The sequence below is a fragment of the Stylophora pistillata genome, chromosome 2, assembly GCF_964205215.1.
Source record: "Stylophora pistillata chromosome 2, jaStyPist1.2, whole genome shotgun sequence".
Lineage (NCBI taxonomy): Eukaryota > Metazoa > Cnidaria > Anthozoa > Scleractinia > Pocilloporidae > Stylophora > Stylophora pistillata.
This window is the reverse complement of record NC_142520.1, coordinates 13,858,929-13,879,094: the sequence shown is the minus strand read 5'-3', so window position 1 is coordinate 13,879,094 and position 20,166 is coordinate 13,858,929. Positions and strand designations below refer to the sequence as shown.

Sequence of the window (20,166 nt, the reverse complement as noted above, 5' to 3'; positions counted from 1 at the left end):
CCCTATGGAGACAAGCAATTCGTTTTCTCGCATATGAAGGAGCCTTTGGCGTGGTTATGCAAAATCTGATTGTTAACGTTAGTGTCCTGCGAGTATATTGTATGCAAATAGAGGTTGGTTACCATGGAAAAAAATAATACAACGCAACGCCCTTAATGAGTGAGGTTTGCACCCTTCTTGAGTACCGTTTTCACAAGCTGTCTTTTTCTCGCTCTCGCTATTTCGTTTGTTCGGAAGCATTGGCATAAATATGGTCTTTCGCATACATTTTTTTTTTGTTTGTGTAGTAGCGTGCTTGTTTAATGAACTGTTGTGCAGGGAGCGCGAACTTCGACCAGAGTCGACTCATTAGGAAGTGGAAGTGGCTTAGATTCATCATAATCCCCATTTTATGCTGATGAAAAAGACTTCGAATAAAATCATTTAATAGGTTTTCTCTACTGCATACCCAGACAGTATCAGTCTGAAGAAAAATTCGCCGAGCGGAGCAATGTTTTCCCACCGATCCAATCCTTAGCGGTGGCAATAACTCGCCAACGCAAACGATATATCGCTAACGATATCAATATAAGCGAGATATAGTTAGGCGGCAACGATATCTCGTTGGATGTAAGACGATATATCAGGAAGGCTAAAACGATATATCGTTGAACTGCGGTGATATATCGCTGAGTTCAAACGATATGTCGCTCAGAGAAAAAGATAACTCCCAGGGAGCTCCACGATAGATCAGCAATATCACGCATTTGTTAAAACAAGACCGCTGCGATATATTTCCGATATATTGCGATGATCGCGATATTTAGTAAATAAACCACTTCGGGTGGCTGGTATGTCGGCTGATAATTCCCGCGGCGGAGAGATTGACTCCTTACCTAATAATTCTTTAAGAGCTACCACTGCGGCTCTTTTCAGAGCTACCCCGATTCTTTTCAGAGCCACCAGATCTAAAAAAATCAATGGTCAGCAATTGGTGTCCTTTATTTATCTTTTTGACAGTAAGTTTCCCTTAAATCGTGATCTTACGATTTAGTTTCCCAAAGATACATGGCTGTAATACACACACCAATTTGAGCTCTAATTTTCCATCCGGAGATTTTCTTGAAAAAACCGTGCGCCTTTTATCATCATTATTATTATCATTATTATAGATGCATTATCAGAGATCTAACTCCGGTGGAGATCCATCGGGAGAACTTGATGCTCTCCAGTGGGAGCGAAGATAAGCTACTCTGATCTATTTCCTTCCCTATTTACTATCCTTATAAAAAAAGGCAATGATCCACAAGGTTAATCCTCATGAGCGTTATTCGTGTGTAACATTAATTATAAACTGTTCTGGTTGCCAAAGCCTTTCATCCATTATTAAGGCCATCAATTATAATTTGCAGCTCAAGCTAATTATAACTTAAATTGTATAACTGAAGTGGCATTTCACAAGCAGCGTATCTTTCCTTTTATCAGATGAAACAAAAGCCACTACTACACCCTTTCGCTTCGTGACCAGTTATGTAACTGTGTGTTGGGGGGGAGGAAGCTCAGCTTAGTCGGCTCTCATCATATTTATTGTCTCTTCAGATGGACCAGGTCGTACAATCTGGGACTGTCCCTAAGAGACTAAAGAGTGCAGAAAAAGTGAACACCGTGAGAGGAGACGAGAACCACTACAGATATCATTGCACCAATCATTGCTTACCCAACAGTACATAAAATCATCATAGGGAGAAGTCACTGACCCGTAAAAGCTCTGCGTTATAGGCCATTAGAAAATATGTTAAATCAAATCAAGAGCCGACTGAGAGTTTAGAACACTCCAACGTGTTGTAAGTGATTACGTCAAACCAGCCGTCTTTAGAGTTTTGGATCCAAACCAGTATGGGGTTGTGCCGAACTCCTCTACAACCCAAGCTCAGATTCACATGATTCGCCGATGGGCACAAGCGACTGACGGAAACGGCGCCACCGTGAGAGCCACACTATACGATTATAAGAAGGCTTTTGATCTTATAGCTCATGACATTTTAGTTAGGAAGCTGACCGTTTTGGAGATACCCAAACAGATATTTAATTGGATCCTAATTTTTTTTTTTTTTTTATCGGGCCGTTTTCAGCGAATTAAACTTGCAAAGGGTTGTTTTTCTGAGTGGGAGTCAGTTTCGTCCGGCGTCCCACAAGGAACAAAGCTAGGGCCGTGGTTATTTCTTGTGCTTATTAATGATCTTGAAGTAAGTAGTGACATAAATGCTGAAATGTGGAAATATGTTGATGGCACTACGACCTCAGAAGTTGTCATTAAGAGAAAGGCAAGTATCTCGCAAAGGATAGCTGACTTTGTAATGGAATGGTCCTCTAAAAATAGAGTACAACTGAACAATGATAAATGTAAAGAGCTTCGAATTACTTTCAGTAAACAAAAGCATGAGTTTCCTCCAATTATAGTTAATGGGAAAGGTGTGGAGACCGTAAAGTCTGCAAAACTCCTTTGGGTCACCAAAAGTGATGACTTGTCATGGAACGAGCATGTTAGTGAGGTTATAAACAAGGCCTCTGAACGTTTGTATTTTCTGGTGCAGCTTAAGAGGGCGAGACTCCCGACAAGTGAATTAGTCTTATTTTATTGCACTTCCATTCGATCTGTACTTAGTTATGCGGTACCGGCGTTCTATTACTCGCTGCCATTGTATCTCAAGACGGAACTGGAGCGTGTCCAGAAAAGGGCGCTGGCTATTATTTTCCCGGGGATAGACTACAGCGATGCTTTAGTCAGCACTAAACTACCAGGCAGTGAACGTTACAATGAACATATTTGTAAGAAGACCTTTCATTCTATTTTAAATGATCAGAGTAACCTCATCAGTGCAGTGCTAATGCTAGGATGGGGGAGAACCGAGAAGGTCACCCCAAACGACCCAACCTTTGTGGTATCGTCTAAGCCATGCCAGAGTGCTCAAACTAGAGTAAACCAGCGAGCATGCTGAAAGTTTATAAGATTGCGAGGATGGACAACTTCTGACGTAAAAATGTAAAAACTTTAAAAAACGTTTCGGTCACAGACCTTCTTCAGTTATTTACAACTTTTGAAATAAAAAAAGAGCATTAAATAGGATCGAAGTGCTAATGATTACGTAATTACAGATAACGACTAATGAACTGGTGCTAATAAACAAAAAAACCTAATTACATAATACAAGAAACAAACCCTAAAAACTAAGAGATAAGAATACTAAATGTGTTAATATGAGTGACGTAATCGATTGCAAAGAAGCAATGCGGCGAGCATTAAAAAAGGGAAGGCCCACCTTTTACTACAACTGTAAACCATAACAAAATCCCAAAACAAGGCCTTAGGAGCCCGAAAGGGCAAATTAGAAACAAAATTCCTGGAGGGGCCCTTAAATGATACTATTCATAATAAGACCCCCTTAGCAGGGCCTCGGAGTCCAATCCACACCTAAAGGACCGACAAAATCCGATAAAAAGGCCTTTGAACGATCAATTAGTAGCGCCTAATATAAGATGGAAAATTAATTATAGCAAATTCTATTTTTCGGCAGCTTTCTTCATTGGTAGTAATCCTGATGACAACCTGACAGTTCCTAGCCACCTACTCCGCGTACCAAAGGATAGAAAATGGAAACCTCCAACGTCAAGGTACCCTGGACTTGAACTATTTTTAGCTAATGTACGGCGTGATCTTATCAATCCTGAGAACATTAGGCAAGCTAGAGATAACCTTTCTAAAAAAGAACGGGCTGCACTTAAAGAACTTAAAAATTCCAATGTAGTGATTCGTATAAAGGACAAAGGATCCCGATTTGTTTTAATTGATGAAGGGGAGTACGAGGAAAAAATGTTTGGTCAGCTTAACAATCATGTGCATTATGAACCTTTGCAATCAGACCCAACCTCTAAACATTTGGCAATAGTAGAGAGTTGGTGCTCCAAATGGCTAGGAAAAGGTGAGATTTGTCCCGAAGTAGCCAAACGGGTTTTAAATAAAGAAGCGAGACCAGGAGTTGCATTTGGAAACATCAAAACACACAAAACGGGTAACCCGCTCAGACCTATGACATCTTGTTGTGGCACGGCAATTGAAAACTTATCGGCCTTTACTGAATTGTATTTACAACCTCTTGCTCGAAAATTACCATCGTTTACTAAAGACCCTACCGGCCTGCTTAACAAAATAGAACATCTTAACACAAGCGTTCCATTTCCAACTGGCACCTTACTGGTCTCGTGGGACGTGGTTTCAATGTTCCCTAACATCGATAACAAACTCGGCCTCACTGCGGTAAGGAAGGCTTTGAATACTAGAGAAAACAAATTTCCATCCACGACTTGTATTTTAGAGGCCGTAAAAATTGGTTTGAAAAGCAACCATTCTGTTTTTAAAGAGAATTTCTTTCTTCAGATCCATGGCACAGCTAGGGGTCCGAAGAATGCCTGTAGCTATGCCGATCTAGCCATGGGCGAAATTGATCACAAAGCTAAGTTTTCTGGTCCGATAAAGCCGTCCTTATGGTGGCGATATCGAGACGATATATTTGATCTCTGGCAGCAGGGCCTTCCTGCCCTACATCAGTTTACTGATTACATCAATGTTCTGTATCCTACTATTAAGTTTGAGCTAGTTTTTTTCTGAGCATGAGCTCCACGTACTTGATCTCACTTTACATCTTATCGATGGATTTATCAGGACAGCCGTCTATTCCAAACCTAAAGATAGCCATTTATATCTTCCGCCCTCCAGCTGCCATCCTAAACACATTTTCAAAGCTATTCCTCTTGGAGTAGCCACAAGATTGAAAAGAAATTGCTCTGAAGAAGTATTTTTTGCCGAGAGAACAGCTGAGTACAAAGAGTACCTTGTTAACCAGGGTTACCATTCTAAATTAGTTTCTAAACAATTATCCAAAGCCTCCGCCATCCCTATTCGTAATTTACTCAGGACTCGTGGAAAAAAAGCGAAGAAACTATTTCCATTTGTTACTACATTTAATCCTAACTTGCCCGACATAGGCAACATAATCAGAAAGCATTTGTTTATTTTGCAATCTAACCCCAAATTCAAAGATTTTTTTCCTCGAAGTTCTATCATACCATCTTTTCGTCGATCAAAAAATCTCAAAGAATTGTTAGCACCATCTTGTTTTAAAACTTCCAGCGAGAGACAAACCATTCCTCATAACAATGGCTGGATTAAATGCGATAGGAAAAGATGCGACCTCTGTCAGAATTTCTTTGTTGAATCTAAATCACTTCTCAGCTTTCAGACGGGCAAAAACTACACCATTCACTCTAGACTTTCCTGTTACTCTAAAAATGTGGTTTACTTGGCTTCCTGTAAGAAATTTCGCCTGCAATACGTGGGATCTACTACCACCGACTTCAAAGTGAGATTTCTAAATCAAAAATCTACTATGCTCCCAAACAAAACAACTTGTGAAGTACCGATACACTTCAACAAAACCCCACATTCCCTAGACGATTTTATTCTAGAAGACATGCCCTTAATTACATCTCCTGTCTACAACGATAGCAATAGATGGAAAAAATACCTTGAGATTTTAGCTGAATAGTAGTTCAATAAATGTCTTTCAACTGTGCTTGATTAATTTTCGGGAAGCTTCTACTAAAAAAAATCATTCCTTGAGTAGCTTAAGGCCACAATGACATAAGTGAATCATTTAGTTAAACCTTTTTTTCATTTTGAGAACCTTACTAATTAAGAAAAACTCAGTTGGACTTATTATCCTCTTTAATGTAAACTGAGAAGTAATGAATATGAAACTTTCTTATCGATAATTTCGCAAGTATAGACAAACAAAGTGACAAAAGCCGATCTTCCAAATCATTTTAAATGATAAAGCATTTAAATTTTGCAACGGGTTTGAAGTCCTTGCATCAAGTTAAGCACGCATGGATTGTATATCGAGGTTCTTTTAAGTAAACTGTTGAAGCAGGTAAATTAAAAGATAAAGAAACAGAAATTCACTAATCTAATTTTACAGAGCATGAAAGTAAATTAAACTTACCATCCGGAGAAGATAAAACTTGTCTAGGGGAAAGAAACAGAGGGCTGCAAAACGAGTGGGAAAGAAGACCCATGTCTTCAAAACTAGGCGAAAAAGGAATCTTCTTTGTTGTAAGAAAAATGTTTGGCAAAGTGAATAGGTCGAGGACAATTTTCTAATTGGAGCCACAACTATTATTGTTAAGCTTGATTATGTAACTTCCTTCCTTTAAGACGCTGATAGAATATTTGCTGCGTCGTAAATAATTTAGCATTGTTTTTCTCTCCCTTTTACACCTGTTATTCTCTATATATTTCCTCCGCATTCCCACATATATTATCTCATGAATTATCCACTACATTTGTTTTGAATGGATATTTTTACTATTGGACAATAGATTGTGAAGTGTTGGACACCACTACGTGAATCGACAAGAAATAGCTCCTAACTGCGTAACTGTTGCATACACCATCGGTTAGTTTGTATCAATGTTTTCATTTTCTCTCAAACCATAAGGGCTCTTGTAAACAGTCATCGACCACTTAATTCTCTACCAAATTATAAAGTATGTCTCTTGTCGAGGGTCGAGGTAAAAATTTATACAGCTAACCAACCATGGAGTGCAGAAATTAACGGCATTGATTTTCAAAACTGACAGAGAAATCATCAAGATCGAGCCGTTTGCTTTCTGTATTCTACAAAATTTGTTAGGTTACTGGTTCGACAATCTGTTCGCCCGAATCAAACATTGCAAGATTGTCAGTTCATCTAATGAGATATTTTCCACGCACCCTGGCTTGTGGAATAGAGGAGAAGAAAAACTCAGGCCTCGATATCAGAGCTCAGAGGTTACGTTTCCTCAGCTTGCATTTCATCGTCGTAACCAAAAAATATCATCACGTCACAATAGTGAACCCCACAAACCACAAACCGCAGGCCGCCAAACATCACAGAGCAAGTTCACCACAGAGCTACTAACCAATCAGCTTTTTCTCAAAATTCTCGCACAGAAGGAACGCATATAAAACAGAAAAACAAAGCATAACAAGACAAAACACGTTCCGAGTGTTATTTTCAAAATATGAAAGCCCGAACTTAGTTTCCGGCAAGAATGTTTTCGAATTTATTTCGCATAGCTTTTCTTCACTTTTTTATTTTTTTTTTTTTATTTTCAGAAACTAAATTCGTCACCGTTTCCACCTAAACTTTATATCTATGCAACGCTTTTAACTGTCTTTGTCCTGTCATTTCTACTTCTTCAGATATTACAATGATTTTCTTTTTACATCTATTAATTGGTATTTTTTTAAAACCTGTATATTAACTTAGTTTCTTCAGCAAACACCGAAAGTACACTAGTAATGGAATTATCGATATAAAGCGGGGGTATTAGAGTAAGTGAGAGTTTGTAGGCCATAATACAATCCTTATGAACACTTCTTTCATCCGTTCTTCATTAAGATGAAAAAAAAAACAAAAAAAAAAACAAAACAAAACAAAAAAAACCTATCAGTAAAACTCTATGAAAGCACGGGTGTGATTAGTAAAGCCTACAGATTATAACTGTAAACTTCTGAATTGAATGGTTTCTCTTGCTTTTGGCTTCGCCCACCCCTCCCGGGATAAATTTTAAAACTATTTTATTATCATTTGAAAGTGCAGTGCGATCGTCCGGGTAAGAATAGTGGTGGCGACCGACGTTTCAACAACCTGTGCAGACGTCAACATCAGAATCAAGTAATACAAATATTGTTTTTAAATTTTAACTATTCTCACTTAAATTTAGGCTTTCAAAAATTTATATATTCTGGAGAAAATTTTGTTATTGATAGCTTTCCACTAAGTTTCCATTATCATCTACAACATTCGGGTTACACAGTAATTTTATGTGATCGAATAAATTACAACTATTGTAACAGACAATACCTGTAGGTTTGCTCAAAGTAAATTTTGCGTCTCTGAGAAAGAAATTGCGTAAAGAGATCCTCTTTTGCATAGAACAATTTCCAGAGCGCTCGACTTAACAAATTTTCCAATAGATCGCTTCTCGCCTGAGCCGCTAACAAAAACATCCTCAAGCGTTTCAAGTTTGTTTACGAGAGAGGTCCCTGAGCTACAGAGCAAAATTGCTGGACTAAACTGGGCGTCAACCTCTTGCATCAGCGCACTACGTGTGTTCACTCTCTTGTTTGCGACCTTCTGTTTTCGTTGAGAGGTCACAAAACCCCTTTTCGAGAATTTCGGCATTTAAATTTTAAAGCAGGTTTCTTCATATCTGAACTGGCGTCAAATATTCAGGTTTAATCACTTGCACTTACTATAATTTACAGAGGTACTTGTATGAGATCCACAGGCTTAGTGACCGGTTATTATCTATCCCCTTGTAGTAGGGTGACAGGGTGCGCGGGTCGAGGGGTTTTGTTGTGCCGCGATGAAATTTGCCTGATACCCCGTACGGCTCTGTATTATTCTTATGAAATCCACTATCCATCCCCTTCATTGGAAGTAAAAATTCCATAGTACCCCCTTTGTGCACTGCTGGAACAACTTATCTCCCTTCCATTCTCCCTGTAAACCATAAAATATTTCCACTCTCCAAAAGACGAATAATTACCGGTCCCTAAATATTAGTGATAGTAAGGCTTCAGCTACAATCTGATGAATACAATATGAAGAAGCTAGAGTTGCCCTCAAGAAGCTAGAGTTATCCTCGGCTATTGCCTCGGGCAACTCTTACGCTTCTTTCGTGCTCTCCAAACTTCCCACGTGCTTCATAACTCGATAGTGCACGCTAAAGCATGAACCAATCGTTAAGTATGGGTTTACATCAAGTATCGATCGGGGTTTTATATTTTATATACCACCCATCCAAATGACTCCTCCTTTGCTAAGCAAGATTAATTCATTATCAAAAGTCACCAAATATAAATTAAAGAAGACGGTACTAATCTTCCAGGCCTCAATTTAAGTCTGGACTTTTCATCAACTTGACTCTGCTACAAAATACAAAAAGTCACTCATATGTATGTTTGGAACTGCGATCATCTGCGACACTAAAACATCATTTAACTTCCTCTCGTGTCTAACTTCTTCTATGGTCTCCAAAACGCTCTATCAAGAGAAATGAAGTGATCGAGTGAAAACTTTGGGATATGCTGGTATTACTGACGTTATGTTTAAAATGGGCTTTCTGGTAGAAGTCTATTTTCTGACACGTTCTAAAAATAAACTTTGACTTAATGTTCAAGTAGAAGTAATCTAACGTCGGACTCTCTGACTCTCCTTCTCTGTCTCCCCGTTTCCCTTGGTTTGATGGCACATGGTCCGATGATTCCACTATTCCTTCGCCTATCACTAGGAATAGCGACCCGTCTGTCCACTTAGTACGACAGTTCCTAACATGATGTAAAGACAATAGTATGGTCTGCAACCCTTGCAAATGTAAAGAGCTAGTTGTCAGAAAGAAAAATCACAATGTACTCTACTCTCTTATTAATAATATTCCCCAAGGTAATAGTTTCGTTCTACTAGGAGTAACTTTACAGAGTGACGGGAAATTTTATGAGCATGTAAGAACTAAGCTTGTCAAAGTAAACAAGTGTTTACATGTCCTACGAACATTGAGAAAGGAACATTACTCTCAGGCAGAGATTGATTATCTTTTTATGTCCATTGTTTGGCCTAATTTTAGCTATGCTTTTTCAGTCTATGGGGCATCTGATTCCGATCTTACGGTTGTACAAAATGTTTTAGACCGATGTCATCAACGCCGTTTTATTTCATTTCCAGTTTTTATCAAGAACCTTCTAAACAAAAAAGACCGAAACATTTTGAAGAAAGCAAAATAAACGGATTGCCACCCCCTGAAAGACATCATTCCTGTCCAGAAGACTTATGTACACAATCTTGGGAAAAAGGGCTGCGCACGCCCGAAAATTACAGAGCGTTTAATGAACACCTTTGTAAATAGGTTGATATTTAAGCTCCATTTATTGTAATGACATACTTTTTAATTCATAATATGTTTGTAGATTTCTATTGTAGTTTTTTCCGAATTCATTGTAACATACGATATGTGGTTTATATCTCATGATGGAATAAATACATTACTATTATTATTAGTATTATTATTATTATTATTATTACCGTTATTATTAGTATTACTATTATTATTATTATCATTATTATTATTGGTCCGTTTGCTCTACTTTAACGTTATGGTCACCTGATCATGACCTGCAGAGTTGTAACAACAGTCATTCTGCTGATTGTTTGCAGCATCGAACGACCCACATCCACCCCCACAGGAATGAACAAGGTGTCTGTCTACCACTGCTTCCCTCGTCCTCTTTTGCGATTTATCAAAGTTAAGAATGGATTGACACGGAGAATTAATCGTCTTTATAACCATATACACCCCACCCGCGCATATCTTCTCGACCCTTGGTTAAATTGAGAGAGCAAATATTGAAAGTGGTTTTATGAAAAATAAAGATGACAGTCTTTCGAGGTCGCTTTCAAATTCTACCACAAAATAGGAGAAGTAACGCAAATTAAAAATCAGACTTTCCTTGGCTTTGCAATCACCGATAGTCACAATCACTGACACCTCACTGAAACATCATTCAGCTTTCTCTCATGGCTAAGTTCTTCTATTATCAGTATTATATTTTATCGGATGAAAATAAGGCTTCAGAGTAGGTCCAGGCTCTGCTAAATCTCCCTACAGTTATTCATATTAATGCTATGAGTCCCTTAAAAACGACCTCAGTCTGACGTCATGAGTAAAAGGAATGTAATGGCGGATGCTTTGATTCTCTTTCCTTGTCTTTTCTTTTTTTCTCTAGAGTTGGTGACACGTATTCTGTGATTTTTTTTTTTTATAGTAATGTTATGGTCACCTGACCATGACCTTCTGAATTGTTACAACATTCATTCTGCTGATTTTTTCCAACATTGAATGATCCACCCCCACCACCACAGGAATTACCTCTATCATCTCCCCTACTTCCCCCGGAGTACCCTCCTCCTCCCCCTCCCCCTCCATGTCCACCTCCACCGCCTCCACCAAATCCACCCACGATATCTTTGGACTTGGCTCCTCCACCCACGCCTCCCTGAAGAAAACCCTTACCACCCTCTTTATTCATACCACTTCGTCCCTCGGAGTAAAACCCGCCGCCACCGCCTGAAAATATTTTAAAATAATTTCAATATAAGTAAACAAGACGAAAATTTGTTTAATCAATGAGTTTAAGTTTTCCTAGGTACTTTGATTAGTGTCAAAGTAAATAACTTCTTTTTTCAGCTATTGTGCTCAGCGAACTCAAACCTCGATATAATGAGTTCGGGTTGGGCACTATCCTTTAGGTTAAATAGTTGAATATCTTCAGGCACAAAATTTTTCTTTTCTCGATTGAAATAACTAGTCTTTCTCCCAAATATTGCGAGAAATTTGATGACTTTCGTGCTAACTGATGTAGTAAGTATCCACAATCAGTTGGCACAAATTCAATTCCATGTTTTTGTCTCCTCGCTGTTGTTTTATTTGCTTATCTTTTTGTCTGATTGTTTTATTTTGTTTTCCTTTCATTGATAAGAATGAAATGTAAGGCATGGTCCCAAAATACTCTCACCTGAAGTCGCACTATTATCATTCTGTGCACCTTGTCCATTCTTCCCCGCTGGCCTTAGTCTGTCCCCAGGATTTCCTGTTGTGTTTGTGCTTGCATCACATCCTGCATGTCTTGACTGAGCCATGTCTACCCCTCCACCACCTCCAACTATGATCAAAGGTGTGCTGGCTCCTCTCACTACAAATGTACCTCCACCACCCCCAGAAGAATAGGACTCGTTGTTTATTCCTCCTTCTTGACCGATAAGTATCTGAATGACTTCACCCTTGTCTAAGCTGAATGTTCCAGTCATTCTTGCCCCTCTTCCACGGTACTGAGCACTATTTTCAAATGGATCATACCCGCCTGCTGCTCCTATTGCTTCTATTCTATAGTAACCAGTGTACGGTACAGACCAATGTTGAATACCGCTGGACAGTGTAACTTGTCCGTCTTGATCCTGACCTTTGTAGTGATCCCCCAATGTTGATGGACCATATCTTCCAATTGCATTAAGATTGGTAAAAACAACTCTGAACGATACTGAAGGGGAAAAACAAAATTAACGTTAAAGCCGTTTTCCTGTCACAAGTTTTTTTCCAAAAAAATAAAACAAACAAAAAAACAAAACAAGATCTAACAAAATAAAAAACACGTGGAGAAACCCTCGCTGGGCCTTTATTGGTAAGCTTGTCTTTTCATCTTACCATTAATAAAATCAAGAAGACAAACAATTGTATCATCGGAATTAAGAGAGAAGATATTGACAATACTTTATTTCAGAACAACATGTGAATACATAATTATTAAGAAAAAGGAAACCCAGAGGTTGGCCCTATATCAAGGGTCTCCTATTTATGTAAAAAATCTTACAGAACTAGTTAATAAAACATAAAAAAGTCAAATAAGAAACAGCTAAATATCAATTATTAAATGACGATTCAATAAATATTCATATGTTTCTTCAATTTTGATTTAAACTCACGAACGTTAGGGCTGTCACAAAAATTAAATAAATTAATAGGAAGATTATTCCAGGGTTTGATAATTCTGACAAAGAAAGAATTTTTGTAACAGTTCAGTTTTGCGAGTTTGAGTTGTAGTTTATATGGGTGGTTAGATCTCGATTTAGTGTTTTTACAAAGTTCAAAATAGTCGCTGAAATTCAATCCATTTAGATTGAATACAGTTTTATAACATTCCACTAAGGAAAGGAAATCTCTCCTTTGTACTAAAGAGTTCCATTTAAGAATTTTACTCCTCTCCGTGTACGCCATCTCTTGTCTTCTTTGGCCTAAGGCAATTCGCGAGGCTCTTCTTTGTATCTTCTCAATTTCATCGATGTCTTTGATGAGGTGTGGTGACCACACCGGGCAGGCGTATTCCAAGATTGGACGAACCAAGGTTTTGTACAAGTTTGAAAAAATTATCTTTTTTTTTACCGCCTACTGTGCGTTTAAGTAAGCCAAGAACCTTATTTGCTTTGTGAACTATTTGTTCAACATGTTTTGACCATTTCAGATCACTAGTCATAATAACTCCAAGATCTTTGTAATTAGATACATTCCTCAACACTGTACTCGATATATTGTACCGCGTGGACTTTTTGTCTCTGTTATGTGTAATTCTCATGACTTCACATTTGGTAGAATTAAATTTCATCTGCCAACGATCCGCCCATAGGTCGAGGGTGGTCAGATCTATCTGTAAAGCAATAGAATCATCGATATTATTTATCTGTCGGTAGATTTTGGTATCGTCGGCAAATAATTTGGCAGTAGATGTGATGATGCCAGGTATTTCGTTCACATAAATAAGGAACATAACCGGTCCCAGTACTGAGCCTTGAGGGACACCAGATGTAACTGGTGACCAATCCGAGTACGATCCACGTACCATAACTCTTTGTTTTCGATTGTTTAAGAAGTTCTTGAACCACAGGTGCAGCTACCCATCTATCCCGTACCTATTGAGTTTTAAAAGTAGGCGCTCATGAGGGACACTGTCGAACGCCTTTGACAGGTCCAGAAATATTACATCAAACACTTTTGACGAATTTCTTGCTAAGCACCAGTCATTATAACAGCTTAAAAGTTGTGACACTGTCGATCGACCCTCCAGGTATCCAAATTGGCTTGGGTTTAGTAGTTGGTGTTCCGTCCAAAATGAGACAACTCTCGATTTCACAATCTTCTCCGCCGTTTTACTGATGATAGATGTTAGCGAGACCAGGCGATAGTTTTCCTTTCTATATTTTGGTCCCTTTTTATAAATTGGAATAACGTGTGCAATTTTCCAGTCGTTGGGTAGTGAGCCGGATTGGAACGACATGTTAAATAAGTTACAAAGTGACGTAGATAGTTCCAGTGCACATTCTTTTAGGATACGAGGCGATAATTTATCAGGACCTGGGGATTTGTGTATGTTTAGGTTTTTCAGATGTTTTTCCACTTCGCTAGGACTCGTTGGGACTCCTATAACAGGTGCTTAAATTCTTATGAGGGTGGCGACGAAAGCGTAGAATAAACAGTATAATCATTTTGGAAGGTTCGTCTCGTACTCATACCATTGTCTGTTTATTGTGCTTTTTCATTTTATTTGTTTTACATTTTATGTTATAACTACGTTTACTCAGCAATTTAAATCATATGAAAAAGATTAAAATAATAGTAACTTTAGAAAAGTTTCATTAAACATCAGTTTGTATAGCATTTTAAAGGGTCATCTATGCAAATGAATAATTGCAGTAACTGTTGTGTTGCCTCTGTGCATTCTTCTAAGATTCTTCAATGGATAGAGCGCTGGACTGTTGTGCGGGAGGTCGAGGGTTCGAGCCCCGGCCGGACCAACACTCAGGGTCTTAAAATAATTGACAAGAATTTGCTACCTTTCTATAACATCACGAAATGGTTAGATATTCTAGTCTTCTCGGATAGGGACGAATAAATAGAGGTCCCGTCTCTTGCAGGGTTGGGGTAGGAGACTTTAATCTCCCACACACGAGATTACTGTGTGATGGATGTCCTCCCCTGGGGTGGGATGGGTGGGATATTGGGCGCACTTAATTTGGAGCCTCGCTCTACTGTGTGACCCTCACCATACTCTGGTGAAAGTGATTAAATATGTACAAATAGGAAATTTTCTAAATTGTTAATATTGGGCTGTTTCTGCCTTCTGGTTGAGTGGAAAATTAATGATAAGGAAAGATAATAGTGGATCGAGGACTAGTGGATGGGTTATCCCCTAAACTAATAGGAACATTCGGTCCTCTGTGAAGTAGGTTACTTTAATACATATGCCGGAACAAGATATAGTAGGTGGCTTAAAGTTCTATATTAGTTGTGTGTGTCATCCACTAGACCTTGCATACATGTAATGTATGATGCAATGTTAAGCTTGCTCTCTGACCCGAGAGCCATGTCTTTATAGGTCATTATCACTCAAAAAAAGTGAGTAAACAGAAGTTTGTAGGTCTTATAAGTCCATTTGCTCCACAAAAGTAAAACAGAAAAGGTAAAATTACAAATGAGTGATTCTCTGTTGCTATAGTAACAGGAAAACGAGTTTGAAAGCACTTTAAGTTCGTTCACTCATTTTTTACTAACATTCAAGTCCAAAGGAGTTTTTATCAGACCTTTTAAATGACTGGAATTCTTAAACGCAGCATCCGCAATATTTTCTACAAACTTTACGCAATCTAGAACAACTTGAAGTCCTGATGACCTTGAAAGCAGCGAAAGAGGTTTGACGTCTCTCTTAGAAAGAGTACAGAAAAACTTTGGAACTCGAGCAATAATTTCTGTTCTTTGTCACAGCAAACTATATTCAGTTTATCCTGGTGATTTAACCAAACAAAATATCTTGTCAAAAATTCTCCACTGTTGTTGAAAAAAAAATAGTCATACGTAGTCCACCTGTTTGAGATAACGATTGAAAATCTTAACATATTCAAAGGCTCAGAGTGAATGCAGATTTCGAATAAAAAAAGTTATCTTAAATACATCTTCATCTTTTTTTCAGTTTCACCTCTTTCACAATTGTGGCCCATGAATCCAGAAGGACATAAACATCGATATCGTTTTCTTGTGAAACCCGACTGACAGGTTTTGTAGTTCTTGCATGGGGCTTGAGCACAAAAATTCTAGAAAGAAAATAAAAATCGTAAGATACCATTGGAGACAAAATTCAGAATAATTTCAACGTTCACTACTTCAGTATTACAATGAGAAGGCTCTAGATCTGTGTTAATTTCAGGACATCAGAACCAGGAGAACAGTATTTCTCAGGTGAAATGTAGGAGGACTCTCCTATCCCGCCTCCGTGCTGCTTCTATCAATTTGAAACTTTGTTTTATTTCCTTTATTTTTATTCCTGGTCTATACATGATTAGCTGTAGTTGTACATACATACATACATACATACATACATACATACATACATACATACATACATACATACATACATACCTACCTACCTACCTACCTACATACACACACACACACATACATACACACACACACACACACACACACACACACACACACACACACACACACACACACACACACACATACATACATACATACATACATACTTTATTTAATCTCGCAGGTTAAAAACTAGCAGCCGTTGGCTGATGTGGACCTGCGTTACTAATTTACAATATCTATATCTAAAAAGAAGACCTAATATACTATATGCGAAAATGAACCAATTTAAAAAAAATTATCAATAATAATAAAAGTGATCCCATTTGTTTGTGACCAGAGAGCTCTCCTTTTCAAAGGTGAAATTTTTAATCAATTCTGAAAATTGTTTTAAACGATTTATAAACGAAACGACGTTATCATAAATATTTATTAACCAAGGATTTACTTTAATTGGCTACACTGTAATGGAATTTCTACTCCTAGGGTTCATTATGATTCGTAAATGGATGTAAATGTTTGCTGTTATGATTTGAAGCCTGTTTTTCTTTTTTTACCGCGAATCCTGAGTAAAATGGCCTTCATCGAAACATCGTACTGGTAGTAGTGTTGTATTCTAGTAAGGCGACGCCAAATGAACAAATGAATAAGTATGAAATACGGAGAATACTGATCTAGCTATCATAAGTGGCTAACTGAAAAGTTAAAGTTGAGTAGTTGATACTTAGATGCTCCCACCTCCGTTCCATGGTAAACATAATTTGCTTCTTTCACCAGATTCTTCTCATATTCGTTACTCGTGGAGTTATTCAGTTCACAGTTCTGTTTTCTGCCTTATTTCCTCCAAAATAAAAGTTAATACTGACGCAGTTATGGTCCAGGTAGCAACGATATCCACACGTGTCCCTGTCAATCACGCTGATGTTTTCAATGGTGTGGTTAACAAGACGTTCTCCCACAAAGAACAGAGTAGATGGAAATGCTAAGATACGGCATTGATCTGAAAAAAAAAATTAATGAAACATCCAAATGCATTAGATCTACCTTTCCCCTGAACATTTCAGATGTCGCTTAGAATGCCATTCGGAGATCACAACACGCATTATGATAATTCCGCTATTTGCTTCGTTTCTCTTTGGCAACACTGAAAACCAAACTTTAATGTGTGCGAAACAGCATATTCGTCCTGTAACATTAATCGTTACAACGGGAAAATACAGTCTTTCGACATTTTTGACCTACAAATGTTAATCTTATGCGGAAGTCCTTTGTTTATGTAGCAGACAATTAGCAAGCTAGTTTTACTCCTATTTAAAACTTTATTAGATATCTTACGGACAGAAGTATAGTGTAAAGACCAAACCTGAGAGGTGTTAAAAGTTCATAACTGCACCTAACACTAATTATTTTGGAAGGAAAGAGGGTCGTTTTCTATTGGTGTAGACCTTATTTTTGAACAAAAAATCCCATTGCCGAATTTAGAGGTTGTGTTAAATAACAGTATCAAATATGTATAAAGAAACAAATGTATTGAATTAAAATACTGCACAAGGCTGTAGAAATGCAATCCAAGTTAAACATCCTGTGTGTCGGCTATGATTGAATGATGACATTCAATATCTGCTCAAGGTATGGTTACAGGACAATTTTAGACTAAAGTGATTCCATGTCCAACCCCGCTTATTTTTGGTCTATATTATTTTTATTTTGTAGCTAAAATTACAGTATTCCTTTGTCTATCTTGCAAAAATCTTTTTGAGGGGTTTTTCCTGTGATCTACAAACTGATTCACTAAAGAGAAAAAATAATTATTCGGAAACAGCGGTTTATTCTATAAGGAAGGGGCTTAATCGCATCACCTGTCTACAACGATAGGAAAAAGGGAAATATTTTACCATGAAAGTTTAGTTATATGACAGCCGAAATGATATCAACCAATTGTGCTACATTTATTTTACCACATACAGATCCTAGCTTTACAAGATTAGGTCCACTATGTGCTCTCTACCTTAAGAAATAAGATCAATGATCGCGCAGAATCAAAATGCCTTCTTTTCTTTTATTCATGTAGGCATCAAAGCTTGTTAGCCACTTTCGAAACTTTTATAGACTAAATTCTATCTTGAATAGTTCAGAGCTACAGAAACACGAATGGATGATATATCTCACAATTTTGTCACTTGGAAGACCTTATTAGAACTCAGTTGGACTTACTTATCTTTTTAGTGGCGAAAATAAAGCAAACTGACTGGTGAAGAGTATGATACTTTCTTATCTAGAATGTTGCGAGTAAGGACAAACAAAATCTAGAAAATGTTTCCAAACTATTTTGAAATAACAAAGTATTTAAATTTTGCAAGGGGTTTGAGGGCATTGCATATATTTAAGGCTACCTTGCACCTGTAGAGGTGTCTCTCGTGCAAGCGCGCGATGTAGCGAGTCCGGTTTAAACTGTAGATATCTAAACCCCTATATCAAGTTAAAATTTATAGGACTGGCTATCAGACTATACCAAAATTTGAAATAAAAACATGAACTGTCGAATTTTTCACAACTTCTAAATGCGAGCGCCCGAATCCCCTTTTCAACGTTACATGTAATGCGGAGTGATCGTACAAAAATCGCTCTTGAAAAAGTCTTTAAAAAAAAAAGATGGAGACAAGTTTTTGTTGTTTATATGTAAAAATAGCTACTGTCAAAATTTGATAGCAATCGAACAAACTCCCTTTGAATTGTAGCTCTTAAAAAGGTGATTCGAGCGCTCGCATTTAGAAGTCGTGAAAATTTTTACAATTAATGTTTTTCCAAATTTTTGGTATAGTCTGATAGCCAGTCCTATAAGCTTTAATTTGATATAGGGGTTTAGATATCTACAGTTTAAACCGGACGTGCTACATCGCTTGCACGCGAGACACTCCTGATGGTGCACGGTAACCTTAAACTCCGATCTATTGCATTTCCAACTTTTTTAGGAAACTGTTGAAAATAAATTGACCATAGAGGCGATTAACAAACTCAGGTAATATAATTCCTCAAAGCGAAAAAGTAAACTTACCATCCGGGCAGAATAAAACATGTCCAAGGGAAAAAAACAGAGAGACAAAAAATATGTGGGGAAAAAGCCCCATGTCTTCAAAACTAGGTAAAAAAGGAAATTTTTCGTTGTAAAGGAGAAATGTTTGGCAGTGAGTAAGTTGAGAGCAATTCTCTCACTGATGAATATTTATTGCGTGCTGAATTATATAGTTTTGTTTTCTCTCCTTTTTCCACCTGTTATTCTATGTCCGTTGCATCCGCATTCCCACATAAATTATTTCGTACATTCTCCACCTCGAACATTCTCCGCTTCGTTCATGTTTTGAATGGAAGTAAGCACTACACGATTTGAACATGATTGTGCAAGAGAACAGTTTAGCAATAACAATTCGCCGTTAAAAGAAATAAAAAAAAAATTATCGCACAAGGAAATGATCCCCTCTACTAACGATTATTCGAAGGGATGTTTATCCGAAAGTGTAAGCCCGAGCTTAATTCCCGGGAAGACTATATTGAGCTCAGAGACCGAGACGGATTAAATATTAGCTGTGGTTAAACTCACCTCCTTCACGAGGTAACCCAGTGGGTAATAACCTTGGGTTGGGATGAGTTTGGGTTTCCGGTGAGGTTTAATCATCTGGTTACATTACAAATAGCTACCCGAGGTCAACTTCTGACCTAGCAGTGTTTGTCTGGAAATAATTCATCATGGAGATCGCAAACCGCGAAACTTATGGTTTTATTGGAGTATTCAGAGGAAAGACGGGTAAATTAACAATTGGTTCACACGTCAGGCGCGTTCATCGAGATATGAAGCACGCGGAAAGTTTGGAGAGCACGAAAGATGCGAAAGAGTTGCTCGAGGCGTAGCTGAGAGCAACTCTAGCTTCTTGAGTGCTCTCCAAACTTCCCAAGTGCTTCATATCTCGATGAACGCATAGCTGACGTATGAACTAATTGTTTTATAACATTTTCAACGCTGTAGTTTATGTATAAAGGGCAGAAATTCCCTATCCTACGCTTAAATACTTTTGTTTATTTCGTTTCGGAAGAGTATTTCGTCATGCTTAA

The 20,166-nt window shown here is 37.8% G+C and overlaps 1 protein-coding gene, 1 long non-coding RNA gene and 1 pseudogene across 2 annotated transcripts; 2 read left to right on the top strand and 1 right to left on the bottom strand.

Annotated features, from left to right (window-relative positions):
• The first annotated feature begins 3,438 nt into the window (after positions 1 to 3,438).
• On the top strand, positions 3,439 to 5,582 carry LOC148737248 (uncharacterized; annotated as a pseudogene).
• Positions 5,583 to 7,136: 1,554 nt separating this feature from the next.
• LOC148737247 (uncharacterized) lies at positions 7,137 to 10,132 on the top strand. Its single transcript, XR_015996743.1, has 2 exons — positions 7,137 to 7,754; positions 9,807 to 10,132. It is a non-coding gene; the product is annotated as an uncharacterized LOC148737247 (long non-coding RNA).
• Positions 10,133 to 10,189: 57 nt separating this feature from the next.
• LOC148737246 (uncharacterized) lies at positions 10,190 to 19,279 on the bottom strand. The gene is made up of 5 exons (XM_088749113.1): positions 19,115 to 19,279; positions 16,798 to 17,059; positions 15,659 to 15,773; positions 11,654 to 12,175; positions 10,190 to 11,205 (listed from the first exon to the last, which is right to left on the bottom strand). The coding sequence occupies exons 3-5, from the start codon at positions 15,678 to 15,680 to the stop codon at positions 10,898 to 10,900; spliced, it is 852 nt and encodes a 283-aa protein (XP_088605239.1). The 5' UTR covers positions 15,681 to 15,773; positions 16,798 to 17,059; positions 19,115 to 19,279; the 3' UTR covers positions 10,190 to 10,897.
• Between the last annotated feature and the right edge of the window lie 887 nt (positions 19,280 to 20,166).